Consider the following 26570-nt stretch of genomic DNA (forward strand, 5'->3'; position numbering starts at 1 on the left):
TTCTACCAAAAATGGCAAGTTAGTTTCAATTGCCATACAGTGAAGATAAATGTTGTTTAATTATACCTAGATAATGCTGCCCACTCTGAGATTAGGGCTACTCTCTTTAAAAGGAAATTAGCAATGTTAGAAAAGGTGTTACCTACTAGACCCAAAAAGATGTTCTCCTTACAAAAGATGTAGAAAGGAATTGGAAAGCACATAATTCTATCACTCAGTAATGACTTACCCACCATGAACTGATGATTAAGTGTGATAAGTGTCCCGTGGTTTGAGGAATAACAGCTTCTCAAACTGCTTGTGGTTCACGCCTCCTTATTCTTCTGTGCCTAAAATACTCTCCTCTCAGTCGCACCTAGTTGATTCCTCTAGCTCTTCAAGACCGAGGACACATTCCTTGATGTGCAAGTCCAGGCCAAGTGTGATCCCCTTCCTTCTTGCCTCCTCAGCATCCCACCTGCCTGTTTCAGAGCATATAACAGCACACTGCAATTAACAGTTTGTCTGCCTTTTCACTAAACGGAGAACTTTTTTTTTTTTTTAAGATTTTATTTATTTATTTGACAGAGAGAGAGAGAGCACAAGCAGGGGGAGCAGCAGGCAGAGGGAGAGGGAGAAGTAGGCTCCCCACTGAGCAGGGAGCCCGAAATGGGGGCTCAATCCCAGGACTCTGGGATCATGACCTGAGCCAAAGGCGGATGCTTAACCAACTAAGCCACCCAGATGCCCCTAAACAGAGAACTTTTTTAGGGCAGGGCTGAGTCCGTCATCTCTGTGATCTCAGGACTGTATGACAATTCCTAGTTAGTACATGTTTATTTCTATATACATGCATAAATGAATAAAATGTATGAATGATCAATCAATCCATAGAAGCATACTAAAAAAACAGTTGTCAAACTTCTGGGAAAACTTGATAAAAATAGAGGCCTAGGCCCTGGCCCCAGCCTACTTCAGTGAGTCTGGGATTCTAGATGCATTTTTTTTTTTTTTAACTCTCTAGGGAACTGTGACTCACAATAAAGTTTGAGGACTTTTACAGGTGAGCAAACAGGTTCAGAGAGGGTAATCTCTTTGTCCAAGAACTAAAGTAGAAATGAAACTGGAATAATTCACCATAGTTTGTGAAGGTTTCCAATTCAGTCTTTAAAAAGATTTTTTTTTAATATGGAAAACTTTATGAATTTGCATGTCATCCTTACTTAGGGGCCATGCTAATCTTCTCTGTATTGTTCCAATTTTAATGTAAGTACTGACAAAGTGAGCACTCAATTCTGTCTTTATAGTGCATATGAAAAGGCTTTTTTTTTTTTAAGATTTATTTATTTTAGAGCAAGAGAGACAGAGAGAGAGCAAGTGGGGGAAAAGGCAGAGGGAGAGAGAATCCAGAAGCAAACTCACTACTGAGCACAGAGGCTGACACGGGGCTCCATCCCAGGACCCCAAGATCATGACCTGAGCCAAAATCAAGAATCAGCTGTTCAACCAGCTGAGCCACCCAGGTGCCCCTTAAAAGTCTTACTTCTAATGGAAATATGAAGCCATGTTTCTGTTTTAGTCAGTACAATCAACATAGAAAACCACCTACTCCTCATTTGTTTGAGGAGTGAAACACATCTAAAAATTACCTGCAATACTTAAAAGAACAAATAATGGTTATAATTTAACATTTAATGCAAATATCATTCTCTTCATGTGTTCAGCAGATCTGAGCTCAAAATAGACTGTATGCTAAAAGAAAATAATGAGGGAGGATAACATTTAAATTTTCAACTCTGTAAAACTACAGGAGACCAAAAAATATTACTCTTTACCACCTGCTTTGTATTTTATAGAAAAAAATTTGTATTATTTGAATAGAATAGAGACCCCAGAAACAAACCTACAATTATACGGTCCAATCTATGACAAAGGAGGCAAGAATATACAATGGAGAAAAGACAGTCTTTTTAATAAATGGTGCTGGAAAAACTGGACAGCTATACGTAAAAGAATGAAACTGGTCTACTTTCTAATATCATACCGAAAATCAAGCTCAAAATGGATTTAAGACCTAATCATGAGACTTGAAACTATAAAAAATCCTAGAAGAAAACACAGGCAGTAATTTCTCTAACATCAGCCATATCAACATTTTTCTAGATATGTCTCCTGAGGCAAGGGAAACAAAAGCAAAAATAAACCACTGGCTACACAAAAATAAAAAACTTTTGCACTGCAAGGGAAATCATCAATAAAACATAAAGGCAACCTATACTGAATGGGAGAAGATATTTGCAAATGACATATCCTATAAGGAATTAATATCCAAAATAAAGAACTTATATAAGTGAACATCAAAAAAACCAAACAATCCAGTTAAAAAATGGGCAGAGGACCTGAGTAGACACTTTCCCAAAGAAGATACAGATGGCCAACAGACACATGAAAAGACAGTCAAGATCACTCATCGTCAGGGAAATGCAAATCAAAATCACAATATTACTTCACACCGGTCAGAATGGCAAAAATCAAAAAGACCAGAAAGAACAATTGTTGGCGAGGATGTGGAGAAAAAGGACCCTTGTGCACTGTTGGTCGGAGTGCAAACTGGTTCAGCCACTGGAAAACGGTATGGAGGTTCCTCAAAAAATTAAAAATAGAAATACCATATGATTCAGTAATTCCACTTTTGGGGATTTACCCGGGAAAACAAAGCCACTAACTTGAAAAGATACATGCACCCCTATGTTTATTGCAGTATAATTTATAATAGCCAAGACATGGAAGTACCCTAAGTGTCCAAGTGTCCATTAATAGACAAATGGATAAGGACATTGTGGCATATATATATGTATGTGTGTGTATATATATATATACATATATATATATATATACATATATATACACACACACACATACACATAGACATAATGGAATATTACACAGCCATAAAAAAGATGAAATCGTGCCACTTGAGACAACATGGATGGACCTAGAGGATACGATACAAAGTGAAGTAAGACCAAGAAAGACAAATACCATATGATTTCCTTCACAAATGGAATCTTTAAGAAAATGAATAAACACGGGTGCCTGGGTGGTTCGGTCAGATGGGCACCTGACTCTTGGTTTTGGCTCAGGTCATGATCTCAGGGTTGTGAAATTGAGCCCCGTGTGAGGCTCCCACTCAGCATAGAGTCTGCCTGTCCCTCTCTCACTGCTCCTCCCCCAGCTCTCTCTCATAAATAAAAATAAAATCTTTTAAAAAATGAATAAACAAACAAAAAGCAGAATCAGAACTATAAATACAGTTTTTTCTTTTAAAGATTTTATTTATTATTTGACAGAGATAGAGTCAGCTAGCGAGAGAGGGAACACAAGCAGGGGGAGTGGGAGAGGAAGAAGCAGGCTCATAGCAGAGGAGCCTGATGTGGGGCTCGATCCCACAGCGCGGAATCACACCCTGAGCCGAAGGCAGACGCTCAACCGCTGCGCCACCCAGGCACCCCTATAAATACAGTTTTATGTATGTAAATGATGACTCTCAGAGGGGAAGGTGGGTGAGGGGTTGGGCAAAATGAGTGAAGAGGAGAGAGAGATACAGGCCTTCAGGTCTGGAATGAGTAAGTCAGGGGAATAAAAGGGAGAGCATAAGGAATATAGTCAATAATACTGTAATAGTGATGTAAGGGGACAAATAGTAGCTACACTTGTGGGTAAACATAGCATAATGTACAAACTTGTCAAATCACTAAGTTGTATACCTGAAACTAATGTAATATTGCATGTCAACTACACTCAAGTAAAAAAAATTAACAAAATAACTAAAAAGAAAAACCTGAGATACAAAGAGGTTGAGGCAAAAAAAAAAAAAGCATTATTCCACAGGTACTGCTCAGTGACTAAAGACTAATTAGGAAAGCAGATGCTAGAGCCTAGACCTTGGTGCTAGATTAGATTTTGACTTAAAGATGTTATTTTGGGGGGCACCTGGGTGGCTGAGCCAGTTAGGCATCTGCCTTCGGCTCAGGTCATGATCCCAATGGTCCTGCGATCAAGCCCTGAGTCTCCCTGCTCATCAGGGTGTCTGCTTTTCCCCCTCCGTCTGCCCCCGCCCCCTTCGCACTCTCTCCCTCAAATAAATAAATAAAATCTTAAAAAAAAAAAAAAGATGTTATTTTGGTGTGCTTCACTTGCTCAGTTAGTAGAGCATGCAACTCTTAATCTCAGGGTTATAAGTTCAAACTCCACGTTGGGTGTAGAGATTACTTAAAAATAAAATTTAAAAAAATAATAAAATTTAAAAAGATGTTATTTTTGCAAATGAATGAAAATAAAACCTTTCAACAGTAGAGGATCTGGGAAAGCTGAAACAATTATGGATGCCTCACCTACCACTTACATACTTTATCAGGTTTAGTAGAAACCTCTAGATGTAATGATCTACTTTATATTTTCTAACTTAAGTTAAAAAATCTTTTTGCAGAATGACCTCAACCACATGTTCTTGCTGAGCTAAGGTCAGAGTCCATTTCAAAACTTTTCTTTCTGTTCTTTTCTCAAGCGTCTATCTAGAATACATGTGAGAAAGAACAAAAACAATACCAAACAAAAACAAAACTACTTTGACCCCTACCTTAGATCACCGCCAAAAATTAGAGCTGGATCATAGAGTTATACGTGAAAGTTAAAACTGTAATAGGGGCGCCTGGGTGGCACAACGGTTAAGCGTCTGCCTTCGGCTCAGGGCGTGATCCCGGCGTTATGGGTTCGAGCCCCACATCAGGCTCCTCTGCTATGAGCCTGCTTCTTCCTCTCCCACTCCCCCTGCTTGTGTTCCCTCTCTCGCTGGCTGTCTCTATCTCTGTCGAATAAATAAATAAAATCTTAAAAAAAAAAAAAACTGTAATAAACAATGGAGACTATCTTCATGGGCTGACTACAAATTTCTTAAACAGAAAGAAATAAGTACTAACTATAACATTAAATAATGTTGTATCTTTTCTCTTAACCAAAATTCTCAGCATCTATAGGCATAAAAGTATTTACTCACTGCTTTATCCTATAATACATAGGAAATATTTTCTAATTTATAATACCAATGTTGCAATTAACAATAAGACTACTGAGTGAGGTTTACATTTTTTCCAGTTCTTTTTTCCTTTAAATATATTCCATTAAGATTGGGCAGTCTGCATAAGGTGTTCAAAAGTCATTTGAAATAGGTCTTTTCTCTATATGGCTATTTTCACAATTTGATATAGGTAGGTTCTTTTGTTTCAGTTTGTTTTCAATTTTAGGGTTTGCTTTTTCTTTTTACTCTGATGACATTTTCCAATATATAGAAGATTCAAAAGTCAAAACTAACTGAAAAGGTATATTCTGAGCAGTCTTCTATTCCTATTGCCTCTATCTCTCCCTTTTATTTCTGCTCATACCATATAGGTGTTTCTAAGTCTCTAGTTTCTTATTCTAGTGCTTACTTTTTTACAAAAATAACAAACACATTCGTATTTTTCTTTTCTTTTAAAGGTACCATCTTCTATATGCTTTGCTCCATTGCAGAGTACTCTAATGCTTTGCAGAATATTTACAATTTAATTTTTAAGCTATTTTTAATTTATACTCAGAGAGAACAGTTATATAAACATTAGCCATCATTAGCACACTGTTATCTTCAGTCCATGCAAGGACCTCTCCTTTTTCCTTCTTCCTTGATTTTCATTCCCATTTTCCTCCCCACAAAGGTACGCAATTCAGTGGTTTTTTTCCATACCAACAACCAATTCTCCAGATACCAACTAGGTGTCTAATAATTCAATTCAATGAAGACACTATCCACCTGGAGCTGGCATTAGATACTGCCAGTTAAAGAAGCACAGTTCCATAAGACTGTCCCGACTTCAGATTCCAATCCCAAATCCTAGGCCACCCTTACCAACTGGCTATACGTTGGGGGTTCCCATGACCCTTCCTCAGGTTTACTAACTTGTTAGAGTGGCTAACAGAACTCAGGAAAATACATATGTTCGCCAGTTTATTATAAAGATACTCAGAAACACCCAAAGGGATGCATGGGGCCTAACATGGAGAAAGGGGTATTTTTGGAATGTGTAAGCCCTCTTTTGGCTGTGTCACCCTCCCAGCACCTTGATATAATCACCAACCAGGAAGCTCTCCAGCTCTGTTATGTAAGTTTCATTACTTAGGCATTACTGATTAAATTATTGGCCACTGGTGATTGAACTCAACTTTTAGGCCCTCTCCACTCCCTGGAAGTTTAGGGATGGAACTGAAAGTTCCAATCCACAACCTTCTAATCATGCCTTGGTCTTTTGGCACTCTGCCCCATCCTGAAGCTTTTCTAGGAGTCCCCAGCACATTAGTCATTTCATTAGCATACAAAAGACACTCCTACCACTTCAAGGGTTTTAGGAGCTATGGTCCAGAAACCTGGGACAAAGACAAAATAGTTATTTCCCATTATAGTACACCTCTCTAATGTTAAGTACGACCTTAAATATGCATATATCTTTGTATTATATATTATGTTGTTCTGTGTTGCTTTTTAAAAAACTTTTAAGAATAGCAAATACAGAAAACTGCAAAAATCACAAGATAGACCCTTGCTCACCATCCTAGCAAACCTCCCCTGTGCTCCTTCCAATTACAACCTTTCTTTTCCCAAGAATAACTATTATCCCCGGTGTTTATAATTACTTCCTTTTCAGTGTTATCACCTAAGCATGCATCCCTATGCACTGTAGTTTTGCCTGTTTTCCTTTGTTTTTTTTAACGTGTCTCTTAGGTATCTTTTTTTTTTTTTTAAGATTTTATTTATTTATTTGACACAGAGACAGCCAGCCAGATAGGGAACACAAGCAGGGGGAATGGGAGAGGAAGAAACAGGCTTCCAGCGGAGGAGCCTGATGTGGGACTCAATCCCATCACGCCGGGATCATGCCCTGAACCGAAGGCAGACGCTTAACCACTGCGCTACCCAGGCGCCCCTCTCTTGGGTATCTTTTTACCTAGAGTCCCCTTTCTTCTTTTTCCCTTTTTCCAGAAATTTACTGAAGTAGCACATTAACTGTCCTATCATTTCCCATAATCTGAATTTTGTTGAATGTATTATGTGGAATAATTTTTTAAACTTTTTTTTTAAAGGTTTATTTATTTATTTAATGGGGGGGGAAGGGCAGAGGGAGATAATCCACAAGCAGACTTCCCACTGAGTGGCTTGATCTCATGACCCATAAGATCATGAACTGAGATGAAACCAAGAGTGGGATGCCCAACCAACGGAGCCAGCCAGGTGCCCCTGTATTCTGCGGAATAATTTAGCATGTTTTTCTGTCTTTGGATTTTCTGTAAATTGATGTCTGGATCACATATGGTCAAAAATTAATGTTTTTCTATTCAACAAAGGTAGTACAGACAAATCTGACGGACCAGGAAAAGATACTTGCAATATCTAAAATAAAAGGGATTTGAAATAAACATTGTATACCAACTACATGTAATAAAAATTAAAAATTAGAAAAAAACCTATAATACATCTGGGAATCCAGCTAACAAAGCATGTGTGAGATCTTCAGAAAGTTTTCTCTATTAAAATACATAAAATACAGGCACCTGGCTAGTTCAGTCAGTAGAGCATGTGACCCTTGATCTTGGGATTTTAAGTTTGAGCCCCATGTTTGGTGTAGAGATTGCTTAAAACCAAAATCTTAAAAAATAAATAAATAATATATATATATGTAAAAAATAAAATACATAAAATATTTGAAACAACAGTTGCACTATGTTCATGGATAAGGTAGATTGGTACTCAGCATCCATTCAAACTGTTTTTAAGCTTACTTCTCTGTACTATCAATTTTAAAAAGTTAAAAACTACATTTCCCAGGGGTGCCTGGGTGGCTAGTCAGTTGAGCAGCCAACTTTTGATTTTGGCTCAGGTCAGATCTTAGGTCAGAACTGGGGTTGTGAGATCCAGCTGGTCACTTGGTGCTCAGCACAGAGGCCACTTGCCCCTCTCCCTTCCCTTCCATCCTCTACCCCCAAAATAAATAAATAAAATCTTTTTTAAAAAAATTACATTTCCCAGATACCCTTACAGTTAGTGTTCTAGAGGTAAATGATTTCTGCCAATTAGGTACACTAAAGTAAGATTTGGTGTGGAAAGCCAAAGCCTTTTCCTGCAGCTTTGTTTTTTGGCTGGCAAGCATGGTGGTGATGTAGGAGTATTTTCTGCAGCAGCTTTCAAGAGCAGTCATTGGCTTTGTGGGTGTTGAGTAATACAGTATCTTCTTGGTTCCTACACTGTAGCTACAGTAGTCTTTTTTTTTTTGAAAGATTTATTTATTTATTTGAGATAGAGAGACAGAACACCAGTGGGACGAGGGGAAGAGGGAGAGGAAGAGAGAATCATCAAGCAGTTCTCCACTGAGCGTGCAGCCCAACATGAGGCTCTATCCCAGAACCCCAAGATCAAGACCTGAGCCAAAATCAAGAGTGGGATGCTTAACCAACTGAGCCACCTGGGCACCCCTACAGTAGCCTATTCTTAACATCAATAATTCTAGTCATGGGATCTTGTTTCTCCATTCTGACGGGTAGTAGCAGCTCCTGTAACAGTCTAGTTTTACAGTATTATCCTGGGACTCATTTCTGATGGCCTAGGCTAAAGCCCACTCTTCCAGCCCATTAAATAATTTTCTAAGCACCAATTCCCTATATTAAGTCCCTATACCCTTAAAATAGCCAGATCTATTTACTGCAACTGAAGGGAGACTTATACAACAGTTAGTAAAGATATAAAATCTTCCCAAATTAATCTACACTATCTCAATAAAATTTTAACATAATTTAACAAAACCTAACATGTATATGAAATAGAAGTCTCAAATATGTCAACTTTAAAATGAAAAAAAGGTAATCATCCTACCATATATTAAGAACATTGAGTTTAGCTCTTCGGGGGACGGAAACCATAGGCATTCAGGATGGTCCAGCATTTGACCTACAGTCGTAGGCAGTCCCACAATATAGCCTCGAACAAAACTAGGCTGCCCCGAACCCCTGGTAACAGAATCATTTATCTTTATACGAGGAAGGCTGGGAAAGCACCAAAATCTGCATATGGTGTGTACCCAGTCTGACTTCGAGGAGTTCGTGCTGTGGGAGCTAAAGTCCTTATGAGGTTGTCTAAAATGATTAAACACGTCAGCAGGGCCTACGGTGGTTTCTTGTGTGCTAAGTGTGTTTGTGACAGGATCAAGCGTGCCTTCTCTATTGAGGAGCAGAAAATCATTGTGAAAGTGTTGAAGGCACAAGCACAAAGTCAGAAAGCTAAATTAAAAAATGAAGCTTTTTTGAGTGATAAAAAAATCAAAAGGCTCGGGGAAAAAAAAATATTGAGTCTAAGGGCACCTAGGTGGCTCAGTCGGTTAAGTGTCTGCCTTCAGCTCCGGTAGTGATCTTGGGGCCTGGGATCAAGCCTCATGTCAGGCTCTCTGCTCAGTGGGGAGCCTGCTTCTCACTCTCCCTCTGCCTGCCACTCCACCTGCTTGTTCTCTCTCTGTCAAGTAAATAAATAAATAAATCTTAAAAAAAGAAAAAAAAAGAATATTGAGTCTGTCACCCAAATGCAAACAATAAAATAATTATTATTTCTGGATTTTTTTTTCACTTTTTTATATCAGTGACAAATGTTACAGGAATATACAAAATGAAATGCCCTCTAGATTTGAAATCTAGACAAATGAAGATACTAATTATATGTTGGTCTTTTAAATTATTTTCTATCCTGACAACTTGTTTTGTTTAAAAAAACAAAAAATAAGAAGTAATACATGAGCAGTATAATGTATCTGACAAATGAACACCAGGTGTCCTGACAGTAAATCTAAAGGATGTAGACTTCAAGAAAGCCCATCAGCCAATGGAATGAAATACCCCTGGGGGTAATGGTCCTGGCTAGCGCTAGATTTGAGCTTGGGGAAAAGATAAAGTACAGAAACAAGAACTGAGTCAGTTACAATTTGGTAGTCACCAAATTATCCCATAGTTTAAAATTTAAAATGTCTATAGGCTTGGTTTCTATAGTCACATTGTTTTCTTTGAGCAAATAAAAGCTTTAAAAATTTTCCCCCCAAATAAACTGCACAATACATCTTTAAAGGTACTTAAATGTAACCTAAAATACAAAGGGCAAAACCACTTTTTTTTTTTTAATGAAAAAAAAACAAAAACCAGGTTGAATTAAGAATCCTGTGAGATAGAGTCTTGCTGGAGGTTGCGTAGCTTATAAGCACAGAGAGGAAGTTGGGCTGGACTCTTTGTCTCTATAAACTTGATAAGGTGCTTTATTATAGCAGCTAACTTTCAAGAATTTTTAAAAATCTACTAGAAAAAGTTAAGCTCCGCTGGCATTCTCTCACAAGAAAGGGGGCTTCGAACTGTTTAATGATTTACTTTTACTTGCTAAATTTGCATTAGCCCCACCCACTTCCAGGACATACCTTAAAACTTTTCTTTTTTTTTTTTTTTAAGATTTATTTATTTGAGGGGCGCCTGGGTGGCACAGCGGTTAAGCGTCTGCCTTTGGCTCAGGGCATGATCCCGGCGTTATGGGATCGAGCCCCACATCAGGCTCTTCCACTATGAGCCTGCTTCTTCCTCTCCCACTACCCCTGCTTGTGTTCTCTCTCTCGCTGGCTGTCTCTATCTCTGTCGAATGAATAAATAAATAAATCTTTAAAAAAAAAAAAAGATTTATTTATTTGAGAGAGAGAGAGAGAGCTGACCCATGCAGGGCTTGATCCCAGGACCGTGGAATCACGACCTGAGCCAAAACCCTGAGTCTGACGCTTAACCCACCAAGCCACCCAGGCGCCCCCAAGAACGTAACTTTAGAGCTTTAATTTTCCTCTGGCTCTCAATTTCCTCTTCTTAAACCAAAGTCTGAACCACTTGGACCTGTAATTCATCTCTGCAGCTCTAAAATGATATGAAATGTACAGAATGTCAATCTCCTACACCACCTTCCTTGTTCCTAAACTCCTTATTCTCTAAACCAAGAATACAAGTTCAGACGCCCAAGAAAAGCAAACAAGGATGCTGGATGTTGGCAAAGTTAACAAATATTAAAAAGGACATCAAATTTATATTACTATCTTGTTTAGAGAATATTTTCCAGTCACTTACAAGACATACAAATAAACCAGTATATACATTTTTCTGCAGGATCTGATTTCATTTCCTTGAAGTTCTTTATATTCCTCTGTTCTTTATATGCCGAGTCCTCTCCTATCCTTATAAATCACAATTCCACAAACTCACTAAAGCAACTAAAGTTTACCAGTTTGTCAGTCCTCTTCCTCTTGTTGCCATAGCAAAATACTGACCTAGCAACAAATTCCATCAGCCATATTGACCCAGTCATTGAAGCACTTGCTTCAACTCCAGTGTAACATACAATTCTCTTTGATTTATCCTGTTTACAAGAAGGCACATACTGAACTCTCAGCATATAAACATAGAAAAATGGAACAGCAACGAATAAAGAATAGCAGTCATGGCAAGATAATATGAAAGAAAATTGGCCTCTATTAAGTGTTAAGTTTATTATCTGAAGCAATTTGAAAGACTTTTTTTTTTCTTTTTTAAAGATTTTATTTATTTGAGAGAAAGAAAGAGAGCACAAGTGGGGTGAGGAGCAGAGGAAAAAACAGACTCCCCTCTGAGCAGGAAGCCTGATGTGGGGCTTGATCTGGGGACTCTAGGATCATGACCTGAGCCAAAGGCAGACACTTAACTGACTGAGACACCCAGGCGCCCCAATTCAAAAGACTGTATGAAGATAATAGGATTGGGGAGGATTACATAGCTATGAAGGCCCTTAAAAATATTTTAGTGTGGTTAAGGTAATAAACTGCATGCTAAATAGATGATCAGCAAAATTTGGATAATGTAGACTTCCATGCTTTGCTTTCATGACACTCCAGGATTTTTCTACCCATTTATCATCCTTGTCTGACTGCAGACAATGTATATTCTAAGAGCAACTTCTTTTCAGCAGGTTTTTTCCCCACCAATTAAACATTTAAAGTTTTTTTTTTTAAAGATATTTATTTATTTATTTATTTATTAGACAGAGAGAGATAGCCAGTGAGAGAGGGAACACAAGCAGGGGGAGTGGGAGAGAAAAAGGCAGGCTCCTAGTGGAGAAGCCTGATGTGGGGCTTGATCCCGGAACGCCAGGATCATGCCCTGAGCCGAAGGCAGACGCTTAACGACTGCACCACCCAGGCGCCCCTAAAGCTTTTTTTTTTTTTTAATTATAAAAAAGTTGTTGACCTCCTTGATTCCACTCTGGTCTCAGAAATACGGAGTATATTAGGTGACTGAGATTTTAAAAGATGCTTTGGGGGCACCTAGCTGACTCAGAGGGGCATGCAACTCTTGATCTCCAGGTCTCAGGGTCTTGAGTTTGAGCCTTATGTTGGGTATAGAGATTATTAAAAAAATAAATAAACTTAAACAAACAAACAAAAAAAGATGCTTTGGATAATCCCTGTGACTTCAGTTCATCTTTCCCTTTTAAGCATACTTTAGCATGCTTTTCTTTCCCCGTCTTCATACAACTGCTTCTCTACCAGGGTTCTCTGCAAAACAAAACAAAAAAAAACCTTGTCGGCTCCTCTTCCTCCCTTCCCCAGCACTTGACTTTCTGTATCTTTCTTCCAGAGTGACCTTATATAAGTTTTCTGAAATAAAATTCTCAAGATCGAATGAAAAAACCTGAGTATGTATGTATTAATTTAATAACTCTTGATGCTATGTAGTGGGTCTATCATATTAGGGGGTCATATATGGGGGGTCATCCATATATAGTGAGTTCATCATATTATTTGTGCTCCTGTGCATTTTAAGTTTTCCACAATAATGTAAGAAGGATATTCAGTCTGGTATTCAAAAAGTTAGGATTGGCATTATAAATTTGGGATTCATCAAAATAAAGATGACATTTAAAGCCATGGGACTGGATGAAAACACTTAGGAAGAGTATAGGTAGAAAAGAATATAGGACTAAAATGTAAGCAACTCTAATATTTAGAAGTCAGAGAAATAAGATAAAGCAAAGTAGACTGAACTGCCAGGAAGAGGAAACCAGGAAGTGAGATGTTCTTGGAGCCTGGAGAAGAAAATATTTAAAAAATGTGGAAGTAGCCAAGTGTGTCAGATGCCGCTTGAAGGCTAAAATGAGAATTAAGAATTTATCTTTCAGATTTGTCAAAATGGAGGTTTAGACAATTCTTTGGAGAGATTTTGCTATAAAAGGAAACAAAAAATGCAGTAGTGGCTGGAGGGGAACAGAGGTCAAAAAAAGTTTTTCATTTTCCTCTGTTTGGAGATACTTGATACTAAGGCTTATTAGAGTACTGGTAGAATGACCTAGTTGAAAGGGGGAAAACAGATACAGGAGGGCTGTAACAGAAGAATCAAGGTCCTGAATGAAATACACAAAAGTACAAGTAGAGGGAATATTTCTACTGTGTGTAACAGGAAGGAAGGCAAAATTTATAGATTCAGATATATAGAGATTGTAGAGTTGATGAAGGGTAAATGAAGTGGTATCAATCTTCACACCTTAACTCTCTAAGCTTTAGTTAGATGGCCAGTAATATGAGAAGTAATATGGGAAGAACATACCTTATAAGATTTCTGTGAGGATCCAACCATCAAAGAGCCAACACTCAACATTAACCTAGTAGAAATTGTTATTAAGACTCCTAGGTCGATTCTCCATTAACTCAACAAAATTATCAATCTATCATTTTGCATTTAATAAAGTATCAGAACTAAAAATAACAATGATGGATGTAACTTAATTGGGTTGAGGGTGTCAGAAAAGGCTTTCCTGAGACATTTAAACCAAAAGCTACATGAGTTGCAGGCACTAACTTAACAAAGGTGGGGTATTAGAAGTTCAAGGAAGTTTAAAAACAAAAAAAAAAGGTCCATTGTGGCTATCAGTCAAGGGCCAGGTCACAAAGCAACTAAAACCATGAGAACATTTATCCTCAGTGATTTCCAATACCTTCTTTGGGTCAAAATGGGCTCTTAATAAACATTATATCAAGTACGTATTTTAGTTCATGCTGAAACAAACTCAAGTCCAACTGAGAGGTGAAAACAATTCATGGACTTTGATTAGACCATAAACTATAAACCAAGGAGAGCAAACAGGTTTCCCCTTTCTTGCCTACTCTATTGACAGAGGTCATGTGGAATCCTTGGGCTTGTTCAAGCTAAGCAGCTAAGTGTGGGAGCTAGTAATTCTTATTTGCCATAGACACTATAAATTACTTTTGTCATCACTGAGCTAAGATAACAACTTAGCAACTTTTATCAGAGTTCAAAAAAATCCCTCTAGTTTTTTTTTTTAAAAGACTGGTATATAAATATTAGCAGAATCTGAGTTTCCTTTCTTTTTAAGATTTTTTTTTTTAAGATTTTTTAAGATTTTATTTAGTAATTCAACAGAGAGAGAGTGTGTGGGCACAAGCAGGGGGAGAGGCAGGGAGAAAGAGAAGCAGACTCCCCACTAAGCAGGGAGCCAAGTCCCAGGATCCTGAGATCATGACCTGAGAAGAAGGCAGCCACTTAACTGACTGAGCCACCCAGGCACCCCCAGAATCTTAATTTCCTAACCACTCACAAAACATAGCAGAAGTGGGGCGCCTGGGTGGCACAGCGGTTAAGCGTTTGCCTTCGGCTCAGGGCGTGATCCCGGCGTTGTGGGATCGAGCCCCACATCGGGCTCCTCCGCTGTGAGCCTGCTTCTTCCTCTCCCACTCCCCCTGCTTGTGTTCCCTCTCTCGCTGGCTGTCTCTATCTCTGTCAAATAAATAAATAAAATCTTTAAAAAAAAAAAAAAAAAAAAACATAGCGGAAGTTAAAAATCAAAATTTTCTTAGTATTAGGGCACCTCTCATGATTTTCAACATAATGAAAGTCTTAAAAATTAGCAAAGAACAAGACAGAAAAGTGGGAACCAAAGGAAAATAAAAAATAACCTGGGATGTTTCCTGAAAACAGGCATATAAAAGGTCAATCAGGTGACAGGTAGGTGAAAGAATGCTGTGTTTATGTAAAATGCTCAAAAAACAGTATATGACTAGAAAGTTTCAAATGCCCTCAGTATAACACGGAAGAAGGAGGGGAAATGTATTCCTGAACAAAGACATACTGTCAAAAAGGGGAGCATTTCTATGTATTTTGTAATATTCTATAGCACTGAATGTTGGCACAGTCATTTTGACCTTTACAGTAACTCACATAGCATAATAATTCATCTTTTTCTGTACTAAGCTTGACTCATATTTAAGAGGAGCAACATTGTTTTTTAAGAAAATATCAACTGTTACAATTAGCCTAAAAAGCAATACAGCCCTCCTATTTTCTTAGAGACATCACATTTTAACTAATTTACACGTGAAAAGTATACCAAAACAAAAAGATGAATCTTAACTGGAGAGAAATTACCTACACAAGTTTTCTTGCTATATAAATTGTATTTTCTCAGAGATTTTCGACTCATTTTTGAATCTGCAAAGGCTTTTCATAGCTATAACCACAAAAACGCTGACCAGAGTGCTTTAAAGCTTGTCTTAAAACTTGCCCTACCGTTTAGAAAATTTAGCCTCTGTAAACACACCAGGCACAAATTCTCCTTTGATTGTATTCCTGAGTTAAGGAACAAAGTTTGTTCAACTGTGAATATCAACTAATATCAAGGAGTCAATTTTTAGTCTGTTAAAGAAACAAGAGAAGTAAGGTAATTAAGTACAGGGGTCTCAGGTGGTACCTGCTACGCTTGCTGAAAATTCAAATTACCCGGTTCCATCCCCAGACCGACTGAACCCCTTTTAAGGACTGGGCCTCGGGGATACATTCTGAACACGCTAGCCAGAAATAGTGAACCATTAAAGTTGCAATGCAACCCACCAAACAACCTCATCCTGGAAAGTAAAATCAGTTTACTTCGACCAAGTTTTGACAAAATGTCTTGGTAAAGGCTGATTCGGGCCGGAGAGGGAATTCTAAAACATCCAGATGATTGCCGCGATCTACACCAAACAGCGACAAAGAGATGAGCACACGCTGGGCGCCCCAAACGTTTCCGCAAATGTGAACTGCCCTTTATTCTGAGGGTAAAGAATTTGGGGATCAGGACCGACTTACTCAACCCTAACTGCAAAGAACCGTTCTTTCTGACTCCTCTAGTGTCTTTCCCAGAACTACACGCGACGCCACCGGCACAGAGTCTCTCCTAAAGGTCCAACCTGGCCCGCGCTCGAGGAGAAGCGTGCCTGCCCCACGGTCACAAACGCGGCAGCCTCGGGTCGCGCGTGCGCAACGAAGCACTGAGCTCGCGGCAAAGTCCGTTTCCTGACTTTTGGAGGAAGCAGCGTTGCATCACTTCCGGCCTCCCTCTAGCTGCCATCTTGCGTCCCCGCGTGTGTGCACCTAATTTCAGCTGGTCCGCCCGAGACCCCCTGAGCGCCAACCCTATTCCCCCGCGCGGTCCCATTTCCGCTCCAACAAGGTACAAAAACGCTCTGGACGCCGGCGTGGGAGGAGGACGGGAACGGGGGCGGGAAGTGCCCGGAAGGAGCGAGACAGGGAGGGACAGGGCTGAGGAGAGGAAGGCGATGCGACGGACAGGCGCACCCACTCAGGCTGACTCTCGGGGGCGAGGTCGAGCCAGGGGTGGCTGCCCTGGGGGCGAGGCGACGCCGTCTCTTCCTCCACCTCGCGGCGGAACCCGAGGACAGGAGCCTCAGGTACCGCGAGGCTTGCGGAGAGTGGCCGGGCCGGGCAGGCCCTGGCTAGGCCGAGGCCGGGCCAGGGCCAGGGGTGGGGGGTGCTGATCAGGCGTGGGTTAGAGCCCTTTCCTCGGGCCTGTAAGGGGGAGGGGGAGTTGTGGAGGAGGGATAAGAAAGTGGGTGCTCTTTATGCTCCCCCAGAACTGAAATTGGGAGCTTTGCGGGGTGGATTGGGGATTCAGGCCTCGGCCTGTTAAGGATATTTTTTTCTTTGCTGGTGTCTTGGGAAATAACGAGCATGGAATGCTAGAGTGAACCAGACCTTTCCTCGCTGAGGGTTTCCTGTTTTTCTAGATGAAAGAAACTATCATGAACCAGGAGAAACTCGCCAAACTGCAAGCACAAGTGCGCATTGGTGGGAAAGTAAGTTTTAATAGTTTTTTGGGCTTTTTGAAGTTTAAAGGTTTGGGGTGGGGTTGGCTTTTTTTTTTTTTTTTTTGGATTTGCTTTTCTTGTATTGTTAGCTTGTCACTGTCTCTAGAGGGCATTTCATAGAGCTAGCAAAGTGGGGGTGGGGGGAGGAGGAGGCGGGGTTAAATGATGTACAATAGGGTGTATCCGTGGGACGTGCATGTTGTAGATTAAAAGAAAAAAGTGAGTCTAGATGAAAACTTCAACAAGCATTACTTCTGTGTAAATATGTTTGCAATGTTACAGTATTTTAGTAGAACAAAAGTGTTTCCTACTTTAATTAGTAAGAAAATGTGTCATTTCAGTTAGGTAATCATTGTGGCCATCATACTCCTAGCTTGTTTGGCCAAGTTGTATACATTCAGTGCTTTGCCGCCGCCCCCCTTTTTTCCCCCTTAATAACTATACTAACTCTGAACTAAAGTTCCACCTGTCTTTTGAACTGTAGTTTATAATGTAAGGTCCTGGATAATTGTACCTAATAGCTAGAAGTTTGTATCTCTTGTAAATTAAGACCTTTCTGAAATGCCTTCTTAAACGCAATTCAGAGTAGTTGTAAATTTTCTAGGATATTTGGAAGATACCTGTGTTAGAGGTACATCACAGAATTTAAGAGCAGTGACTGTGGTTTTGAAAATATTACCTAACAGATATCTTTCAATTTTGATTTTGTTAATATGCTAAAACTGAGAGAATGAGAATGATCGTAGGTTTTTAGGTAAGTTTTTGGCTAATTGGTTTTTCCTGCTGGATACTGATCTTCAAGAGTATTCTTTTTTGAACTTGGAAGTTTTAGATTGTTTTCTGAGTAATTTACTTAGAAGTCCGCTCTAGACAGAGCTCTGCTTAGTTGTATTTTGCACTGTGTTAGCAAATTCCTAGTATTTAACAAGGTGTGGTAGCCTGTTGGAACAGAGCATGTCTTTACTTGGTAAAACTTGTAAAGCTTCCCTAGGACAAGTTTATTACCTATTAGTTTTTCCCAATTTTAAGCATTTGCCTTCAAGTAGAATCTTCTGTGAAATAGCCAAAAGTTGCATGTAGGCTTAAATTACTATTAAATTACTGGAGTTTGCCAACAGTGAATATCCTGATCCTTTTTTCTTTCCTGAAGCCAGTAGTCTTCAGGATTTGCACCTGCCCATTAACAAACAGTATGTGTTTCTTGTTGTTCTTAGCAATTATTAAAAGCTAGGTGTGGCCTTCAGGTCCTAGAAAAACTCATTACATCCTTTGTGGTTAGTGTTTCGATGTTCTTATGTTGGTGTTTTAACTATAGTTTAGTACAGGTTTCACAAGAAATATCTTGAATAATGTGCTTGTGTGCTGTCTTTCGTTACTCTGATCATTAGTCTTTAGCTATGAGAAACATTCTAGGTCAAGGAAAGCCTAGGTTTTTTTAGATTCTTAGGGCCGATGTAGGATTGAACTTCGTTTGGTTAATATAGGAAATACTTCTGTCATTATAATACGGAAATAGTTTATCTTTTAGAAAACTTTTTTATTATGGAATGTGAAATTTGGTGAGTAGTTTTGCCTTAGAAAAATCTGTGTTAGGTACTTTCAGGTAAACAGTATAAAAGTGCTTTATTCAGTATCTGATCAGAGCATTGATAATAAATTGTATCAGTAAAAATTGAACTGTATGGATGTAAATTGTATGGAATCTATAGAAGGTGTGTCAGTTTTGTTTTTAGAATCTTACAGTAATCGTTGAGAATATCTTTTACAGAGAATTCTTTGAAAATCAGATATCTACATGACCACATCAAAGTGATTTTTATTCTTAAAGGATTTTGGGGGGCTGGTAGCCAGTATTTTTTGTAGCTGTTGATATGTTATTCAGTTCAGCTATCATTTACTTAAGCCTTTAACTGTGCTCAGTCCTGAGAATATGAAATTTAAGAAATTATGGTCCCTTAGGGGACTTTAATGCTAGTAGGGGAGTTTTTTGTTTTTTGTTTTTTTTTAACTCTTCATAGTGTAATATACATAGTGCAGTAGAAGCATTTTCAAAATAAGAGATGAGGATGATTTTGCTTGGGGGCGGTTTATTGCAGAGTTTAGGGAATGCACAAAAGAGGTAATGGTTTGAACAGGGTTTTAAAGGACTAATAGGAATTGGCATGTAGGTTAGGTATATTGAATTAGATGGGTGGTAACTTTTCCATAAAGAGTCTTATGTGTCATGTTAAGGGCTTAATCTATACATAAAAGAGTTCTTGGGAGTGTTTATAAGACTGTTAAGCAGAAAATGAGAGTCACGTTTACCCAGTGTTGAAAGTTTATGGGATATATTTTGAGAAGGGGGAGATTAGAAACTTGGTATGTATGTACAAGAGGCCACAAGTTTTCTTGAAGCCTGTATTCATTCATTCATTCAAATTATTGAGTGCCTTCAGTGAGCCAGATACTATTCTCAATACTATTCATAGCAGTAAACAGAATGGAAGCTCTTAATGTTACGTTCTAGTGAGGGGAGACAGATAATAAAATACATTTATCTCTTACAGCAATAATTTTTATGAAGAAAAATAAACCAAATAGATGAGGGGTTGCTTTTTTACATATGGTGACATAAGAACAGAGATCTGTAGTAAGGGAGGGAACCAATGCAGATGGTAGAGGAAGAAGGGAATAGTATGTGCAAAGGCTCTTTTTGGCCTACTGAAGGAACTGTGAGGAGGTTTATTTGGCTGAAGATGAGAATGTGTGTGTGATAGATGTGGTCAAGAACAGCATAGTAGGGGCATGGCAGATCATGTAGAGGCCTTGTGGGTTAAGATAACTTAAGAATTTATTCTTAGTTATTATAAAGGTCTGTATAGACTCATTTGAGTGTGTCCATTGTCTTCCATGTGAATATTAATGGTTGTTGATTTTTCATTAATTAAAAACAAAAGGTTAATAGTTCTGGACTTGGAACTTCTAAATGAGGGTTAATTTAGGTTGATACATGCCACCTCTTCGATCAGATAATGTAAAAAATAGGACTTTGAAAAGATCATTCTTTTATATATGACAAAATTAGAATGTTAGACATTATTAACGATTTATAGATGATTCCTTTGTTACCTCTTTCTGCTTCCATCATTCCCTACTTGCTGCCTAAAAGTTTGTGCTTATGGTAGTTTTCTTAAAACAGATCCAAAGGTCAAAAAGGAATTAGAAAGTTTCCTTTTGAAAATGTCTGTTACGGTACATATGTGTGTGTTTTCTTTTCTCCTCACTCTAGGGAACTGCTCGCCGAAAGAAGAAGGTGGTTCATAGAACGGCTACAGCAGATGACAAAAAACTTCAGTTCTCCTTAAAGAAGTTAGGGGTAAACAATATCTCTGGTATTGAAGAAGTAAGTGTCAAATTTTATTTCTTTATAAAACAAGTTTTGGTTGGAAAAAGCTTCAGTGGTCATGCATTTCTTATTTATTTATTTTTTAATTCCCAATAGAATTTTATATCCCTCTAAGATAGGTTTCTGTTCCACTGGTGAATATTAGGGAGTGCTAAGTCTGAAAGCGATTAGATTGCATTTTCCATTCCAGGCAGAATATCACCTGTGCTTCACAGTGAAATAGTGGATTAGTTAGCCAGACTTGAGTTTTTCCTTAATAGAATGTTTGGTTTTTAAAGAATTTTGGTGGGTGTTGCTTATTAATTTTGTTTTTCTTTATAGGTGAACATGTTCACAAACCAAGGAACAGTGATCCATTTTAATAACCCCAAAGTTCAGGCATCGCTCGCAGCGAACACTTTCACCATTACAGGCCATGCTGAGACAAAGCAGCTGACAGAAATGCTACCCAGTATCTTAAACCAACTTGGTGCAGACAGTCTGACTAGTTTAAGAAGACTGGCTGAAGCTCTGCCCAAACAATGTGAGTGTCCTGTAGAGGTTTTGCCCAGGGTTACTGATTTATCATGAAATTTCTGAGATCTCAAGTAGATAGGAGTATCTTTACATTTGGAAATGACAGTTTTCCTCTAGAAAGTTACAATTTTTACTATGACTTTTAAGCAGGTGTTCTTAGTGTGTTCAGTAAGTTAACTAGTATGCTGTGATCATTACACTTGATTCAGTGGAATGTTTGTTTTCTGCTATCTTGCTTTGGATCAGTGATTTAAAATTTTTACCTTTATCAGGAAATGATGAAAATGGTTATTTGGGGCTTTTTTGATAACTGAAAGTTTAGAATTGATTAAAATATATTATAAATTGTCAAATTTTTTTCAGTCGTATTTACAACTGGTATTACCAATAATGTTTTAAGAATTGGCCTGGCATTATTTGGGTGTTTTTAATTATAATACAAGGATTTTATTCAGGGCAGAAAATCTTATAGTTGAGTAAGTGCATTAAGAGACGTAGCTGCTTTATGCTGTGGTCCTCTTACAAAAATTTTGAAGAAAGGCAATGGAGAAGCAAGACAGGCTTAATATATGGTCTGTTATTTAGTCATCCATGATTTTTCTAGGCATTCACTCTTTCTGCTTTGACATTTTATACAGATACAGATTTGGGGGGTTTTTTTTGATAGGGCTAGTACTGTGAGGTCTCAACTCCAAGTGTAATTCACTTTCTTGTGTATTAAAGAGAAAGTGGATGGGGGCACCTGGGTGGCACAGCGGTTGGGCGTCTGCCTTCAGCTCATGGTGTGATCCCGGCGTTATGGGATTGAGCTCCACATCAGGCTCTTCCACTATGAGCCTGCTTCTTCCTCTCCCACTCCCCCTGCTTGTGTTCCCTCTCTCGCTGGCTGTCTCTATCTCTGTCGAATAAATAAATAAAATCTTTAAAAAAAAAGAGAGAAAGTGGATGCTTACCACCAATCAAAGGCAGTTAATTTTTTCATCATTTTATTTTCATTTCTGTAAGGGTTTGTTAAGCATCTCCCATATGCCATGCACAAAACAGTCTCTTAATTTTTGCCTTCCAAAAGAAATCTTCCCATAATTTGGTATATGGGTTTAATGTACCCTGGGGGCACTGTGTTGTTTTCATACCACCTCAGGGCCTGTTGTGGGCCAGAGGGATTGAAAAGATGGGTATGGAATTTGTTTTGTTGGCTATTAACAGCACTCTAGTTCATTTGTAGACATTAGGCTACCATGTTATTATTAGTACTTATGGATAGAATCCCAAATGTCACTGCTATCATATGAATGTAAGTTATAATAACATTTGACCTTTCATCTGTTCTTTTGGTTAATGTTTATTAAAGATTTAACAAATGTGTAACACATACATTTCCCTTTCACAGCTGTGGATGGAAAAGCACCACTTGCTACCGGCGAGGATGACGATGATGAAGTTCCAGGTAGGAACCTTCATTTATGGTCAAACTGGAGAATCTTAGAAGGAAGAATAACAAATCTTTATACTGTAGGAAAGCCTACCTCGGGGGAAAGGGTATTAAGGTAAAGGGTAGGAAAGGAAGACATGAACCTTGCTTAGGATGAAAAAAATAATGCAGTGTTATTTAACTAGGAGTTATGTTTGTAGACTTGGCTTTCTCTGATTGGAAGCTTCAAATATTGAATAAGTATGTATGTTGTCACATAAATAGAATAAATAGTAGATCACGAACGACCCGTTTTCTACTTAGAGATTAATAAATTCATGAGAAGGCAGGGAGAAGTTGAGGTATCTTGGGGTATGGTATAACCATTCTAAAATCAGAAAAACTCTTGCAATCAGGAGGGATTTTTCTGTCTTAGGTGTTACTTAATAATTTGTTTTGTTGTGAAACATGTTTATTAAGAGCAGTAGAATCACTAGACTGAAATATTTCCACTTTGCATAGACAGATGTCCTTTAGGAATCCAGGAAAACTTCATATTGTTTGTGATGGTGTTCTTTGGTTCTGACCCGCATGTTGACTAATATATTAATGTTGTTTAATTTTAATTCTTGGGGTGAAATGGAACTGGGGAGGGCACGTACAGATTATTTTAAGCACAGTATTTATGTCACCAGTAGATTAATAAATTTCCTTTTCCCTTGTTTTAATTACATGCTAAAACCTACACTTGAAAATGTGCCAAATGGGTAGTGGTCTCATTAGAAATAAAGTATTTAAACGTATATCCTGATTTTTTTTTTTTAAGATTTTATTTATTTATTTGACAGAGATAGAGACAGCCAGCGAGAAAGGGAACACAAGCAGGGGGAGTGGGAGAGGAAGAAGCAGGCTCATAGCGGAGGAGCCTGATGTGGGGCTCGGTCCCATAACGCCGGGATCACGCCCTGAGCCGAAGGCAGACGCTTAACCGCTGTGCCACCCAGGCGCCCCATGTATATCCTGATTTTAACTGTAGGATATATTTTGGGAGCATTGTTTAATCTCTTCTTAAAATCTGATGATTTCTTTTTCTTTTTCTTTTTCTAGATCTTGTGGAGAATTTTGATGAAGCTTCCAAGAATGAAGCAAACTGAATTGAGTCAACTTCTGAAGAAGATAAAACTTGAAGAAGTTACTGGGAGCTGCTATTTTATATTATGACTGCTTTTTAAAATTTTGTTCATGGATCTGATAAAATCTAGATCTCTAATATTTTTAAGCCCAAGCCCTTTGGACACTGCAGCTCTTTTCAGTTTTTGCTTATACACAATTCATTCTTTGCAGCTAATTAAGCTGGAGAAGCCTGGGAATAAAGTTTGAAATAAGGTTAATAAAGTTCTTTGCCTAGGATACGGTTTTATTTTTTATTTCATTGACATAGATTTGTACACAGAAAGCAAAGTTGTTTATAGAAAGCTAATCATGGCATGTAATATGGCTGGTAATCTTTGATGAAATTTGATTAAAGATTTTAAATGGCCATATAACATAACAGAGGTGGTATAAAGCTCTCATGTTTTAAAACTTTTCTCCAGCAGTCCTCAGGGCTACAGTGGTTTATGTAATGGATATAATTAGAGAGAATGGAATATTGCTTAGTGGATGAGCAACAGGTTTTCCTCTTAATATTGTCTATATTGTAAGTATATACTAAGTGCCTTTAACATATTATTGCACTTAATTTTCTCATTTAATCCTCAATCTATGAAGTAGGGATTAGTAGCTCCATTTTCTAGTTGTAACCCAAGGTTAGCTAAAAAAAAAAAAGTTTAAGTAATCTCTTAACTCTGTTCCTTGTAGGATATTCTGTAAGACACCTGAAAAAACCAGTGTTTGTATTAGGAATGTCACTCATCTTAAGTTTAAGTGGTAGCACTTTAATAGAGTTACTTTTTTCTCTTTAAAAAACAAAAATCTTTTTGAAATAACATAGTAAAGTTGACATGTATACAGTTGTAAGAAATTTAACACAATATTTGTGCCTGTACCCCAATCAGGATACTGAACAGTTCCATCATCCCATATATAAGGCTACTTAAAAAAAAATTGTATTAGCAATCATAATGTTGAAGTAACTTAAAAGTTTACAAATGGCAGTTAAAATAAATGTGTCATCTTCACTGAGGCAAATGAGAAAATTTTCTTAGTTTCTACTTGGAGCCATAGGATTTCGTTTTAAGTTTACATAATTCACAAGTACCTTCTGAGGGTACTATGCAGCTATATGTAAAAGTCACTGTAAGTAAACTACCAAAAATGAAATACTTGTATAAATAGTATTTGCACGTTTTAACATTGTATTATTTTCAAAGGATGTGTATCAGTCTTAAGTACGGTGCTACAGTAACAATGACTTCACAGTCTCAATGGTTTACAAAATTGCAAAGAAGAAGTAACATGTTTCCAAATTCTGCTACATAATCACTCTAAGCCCCAGACTGGCAATCTCTACCTGGAACAGTTTCCTGGCAGAGTGAGAAGATGGTGGGTTGTTTGCTGGCTTTTAAAGCTGTAACACATGTCACATATGTCGCTGACCAAGTGGAATGACTAAAGGAGGGCAGAAAATTGGGAAGGCCTGGAGTGGGCATGTGGGTTTACATTTCTGATAAGCCCCCAGGTGATTCTGATATTGCAGGTCCACTGACCATGCTTTGAGGAGATGAGATTTTAAAATAGAGATTTTCTCAACTCATCCCAAGATACTGGGGTGAAAGTGACAGGCTGACTTGGGCATGTAAAGAATGCCACTCTGAATATCCTCCCAGGTGTTTGCCCAAGATCTGTACAGGAATCGGACTAGAGAAGTGCAATAGATTCCAAGCCAGGCCTACACAGGGCAACTTTGCTTCTTTCAGCAGATGCTGGCTAGGGCTAATCCTGTTTTGCCCGTATCCAGAGATTTTCTACAACCCTGAGAAAAGTTTTTCCGTTTTTTCATTTTTTAAATGGTCTGGTGTGTGTTAGTGGCCATAGATTGATGGTAAAGGTTTTTCCTGTAATACCTTCAATATCGTGATAAGCAGAGTTATGCTACAGTTTGAATGACTTAAAATTTTATTTGCTACAAAGATTTGTTTGACACACTTGTGTGTGGTTTGCCTGTGGCTGGGCTCCACTTTAGTCCAGGAGTAGCATCTAATCAGAACATTGCTAGTCTCAGGACAGGGAAAAGAGGGCAAATGACCAGCTGGCTCTGCAAACTTATGTTGGGAAGTGATGCATATCATTAATCAAATTTCGTCAACCAGGGAAAGTCACGTCATAGTCAAGTCTGATGGCCATGAGGACTGAGGAAATCTAATACTCCCTCAGAGCAGGACAGCAAATACTTTTGAACAATACTACAACCTATCATATCCTTCCATTTTTTCCTTAATTGCCCACAATCCCTGTGCCTATTATATGTTAAACTCTGTACCACTTGTTTTATATAATCTCATCGGTTGTCATAATAATCCCCCCGCCCCCCAAGAGCCATGTTGTACAAATAAGGAAACCATCTTCAAGAGGTGAGTCTCAGGTCAACACAGCTTGTTGTGTGGCAGCATGAGATTCAAACCCAGGTCTGATCTTTTGACCTCAGGCACTACCAGAAAGAATGGCAAGCCCTGGCAGACTAGAGGGGCAGATGATTCTCGTCTGGTTGATCTTTTGGATGTTGTCACTACATGCTGGCTGTTGTCCACTATTTTTAAGACCAGCCCTGGGCCAAAAGAGCTTTCCCCTGAATCTGAACCAGGGCTATGCTAATGAAGAGACAGACATCAAATTCTGATCTGAGAACTCTTAGGATTAATACTTTTTATTTGTTGAAATAATTGAACTAGAGTACACTTGCGTCATCCCCATAATAACCCTGTGGTGCACAGGACACAAAACTACATTCTAAGGTTTGGAAACAAGTTTAGAAATGGGCTGAAGGTCACTGAAGATTGGG

At 38.4% G+C, this 26570-nt stretch overlaps 1 protein-coding gene, 1 non-coding gene and 1 pseudogene across 3 annotated transcripts; 2 read left to right on the forward strand and 1 right to left on the reverse strand.

The window, feature by feature from the left end:
• Positions 1-1161: 1161 nt before the first annotated feature.
• On the reverse strand, positions 1162-1268 carry LOC117801732. Its single transcript, XR_004624467.1, has one exon. It is a non-coding gene; the product is annotated as a U6 spliceosomal RNA (small nuclear RNA).
• A 7722-nt stretch (positions 1269-8990) lies between these two features.
• Positions 8991-16422, forward strand: LOC109491298 (annotated as a pseudogene).
• Positions 16423-16443: 21 nt separating this feature from the next.
• Positions 16444-23980, forward strand: BTF3 (basic transcription factor 3). Of its 2 annotated transcripts, none has more exons than XM_011237569.3 (6): positions 16444-16600; positions 17175-17243; positions 20527-20640; positions 20965-21166; positions 22550-22606; positions 23678-23980. In XM_011237569.3, the coding sequence occupies exons 2-6, from the start codon at positions 17175-17177 to the stop codon at positions 23722-23724; spliced, it is 489 nt and encodes a 162-aa protein (XP_011235871.2). In that variant the 5' UTR covers positions 16444-16600; the 3' UTR covers positions 23725-23980. The 2 variants fall into 2 exon arrangements, with proteins under 2 accessions (XP_011235871.2, XP_002929569.2); XM_002929523.4 differs by lacking the exon at positions 16444-16600 and adding an exon at positions 16632-16838.
• Positions 23981-26570: the final 2590 nt, after the last annotated feature.

The sequence above is a fragment of the Ailuropoda melanoleuca genome, chromosome 3 (assembly GCF_002007445.2).
Source record: "Ailuropoda melanoleuca isolate Jingjing chromosome 3, ASM200744v2, whole genome shotgun sequence".
In the NCBI taxonomy this organism is placed as follows: domain Eukaryota; kingdom Metazoa; phylum Chordata; class Mammalia; order Carnivora; family Ursidae; genus Ailuropoda; species Ailuropoda melanoleuca.

What these genes read in the sequence shown, in the direction of transcription:
- BTF3 (XM_002929523.4), top strand. Translation starts at nt 16,707, where the DNA reads ATGCGACGGACAGGCGCACCCACTCAGGCTGACTCTCGGGGGCGAGGT. An exon ending in TGAAGCTCTGCCCAAACAAT is followed by an intron (nt 21,167 to 22,549) that starts GTGAGTGTCCTG and finishes TCCCTTTCACAG; the next exon opens with CTGTGGATGGAAAAGCACCA. An exon ending in TGACGATGATGAAGTTCCAG is followed by an intron (nt 22,607 to 23,677) that starts GTAGGAACCTTC and finishes TTCTTTTTCTAG; the next exon opens with ATCTTGTGGAGAATTTTGAT.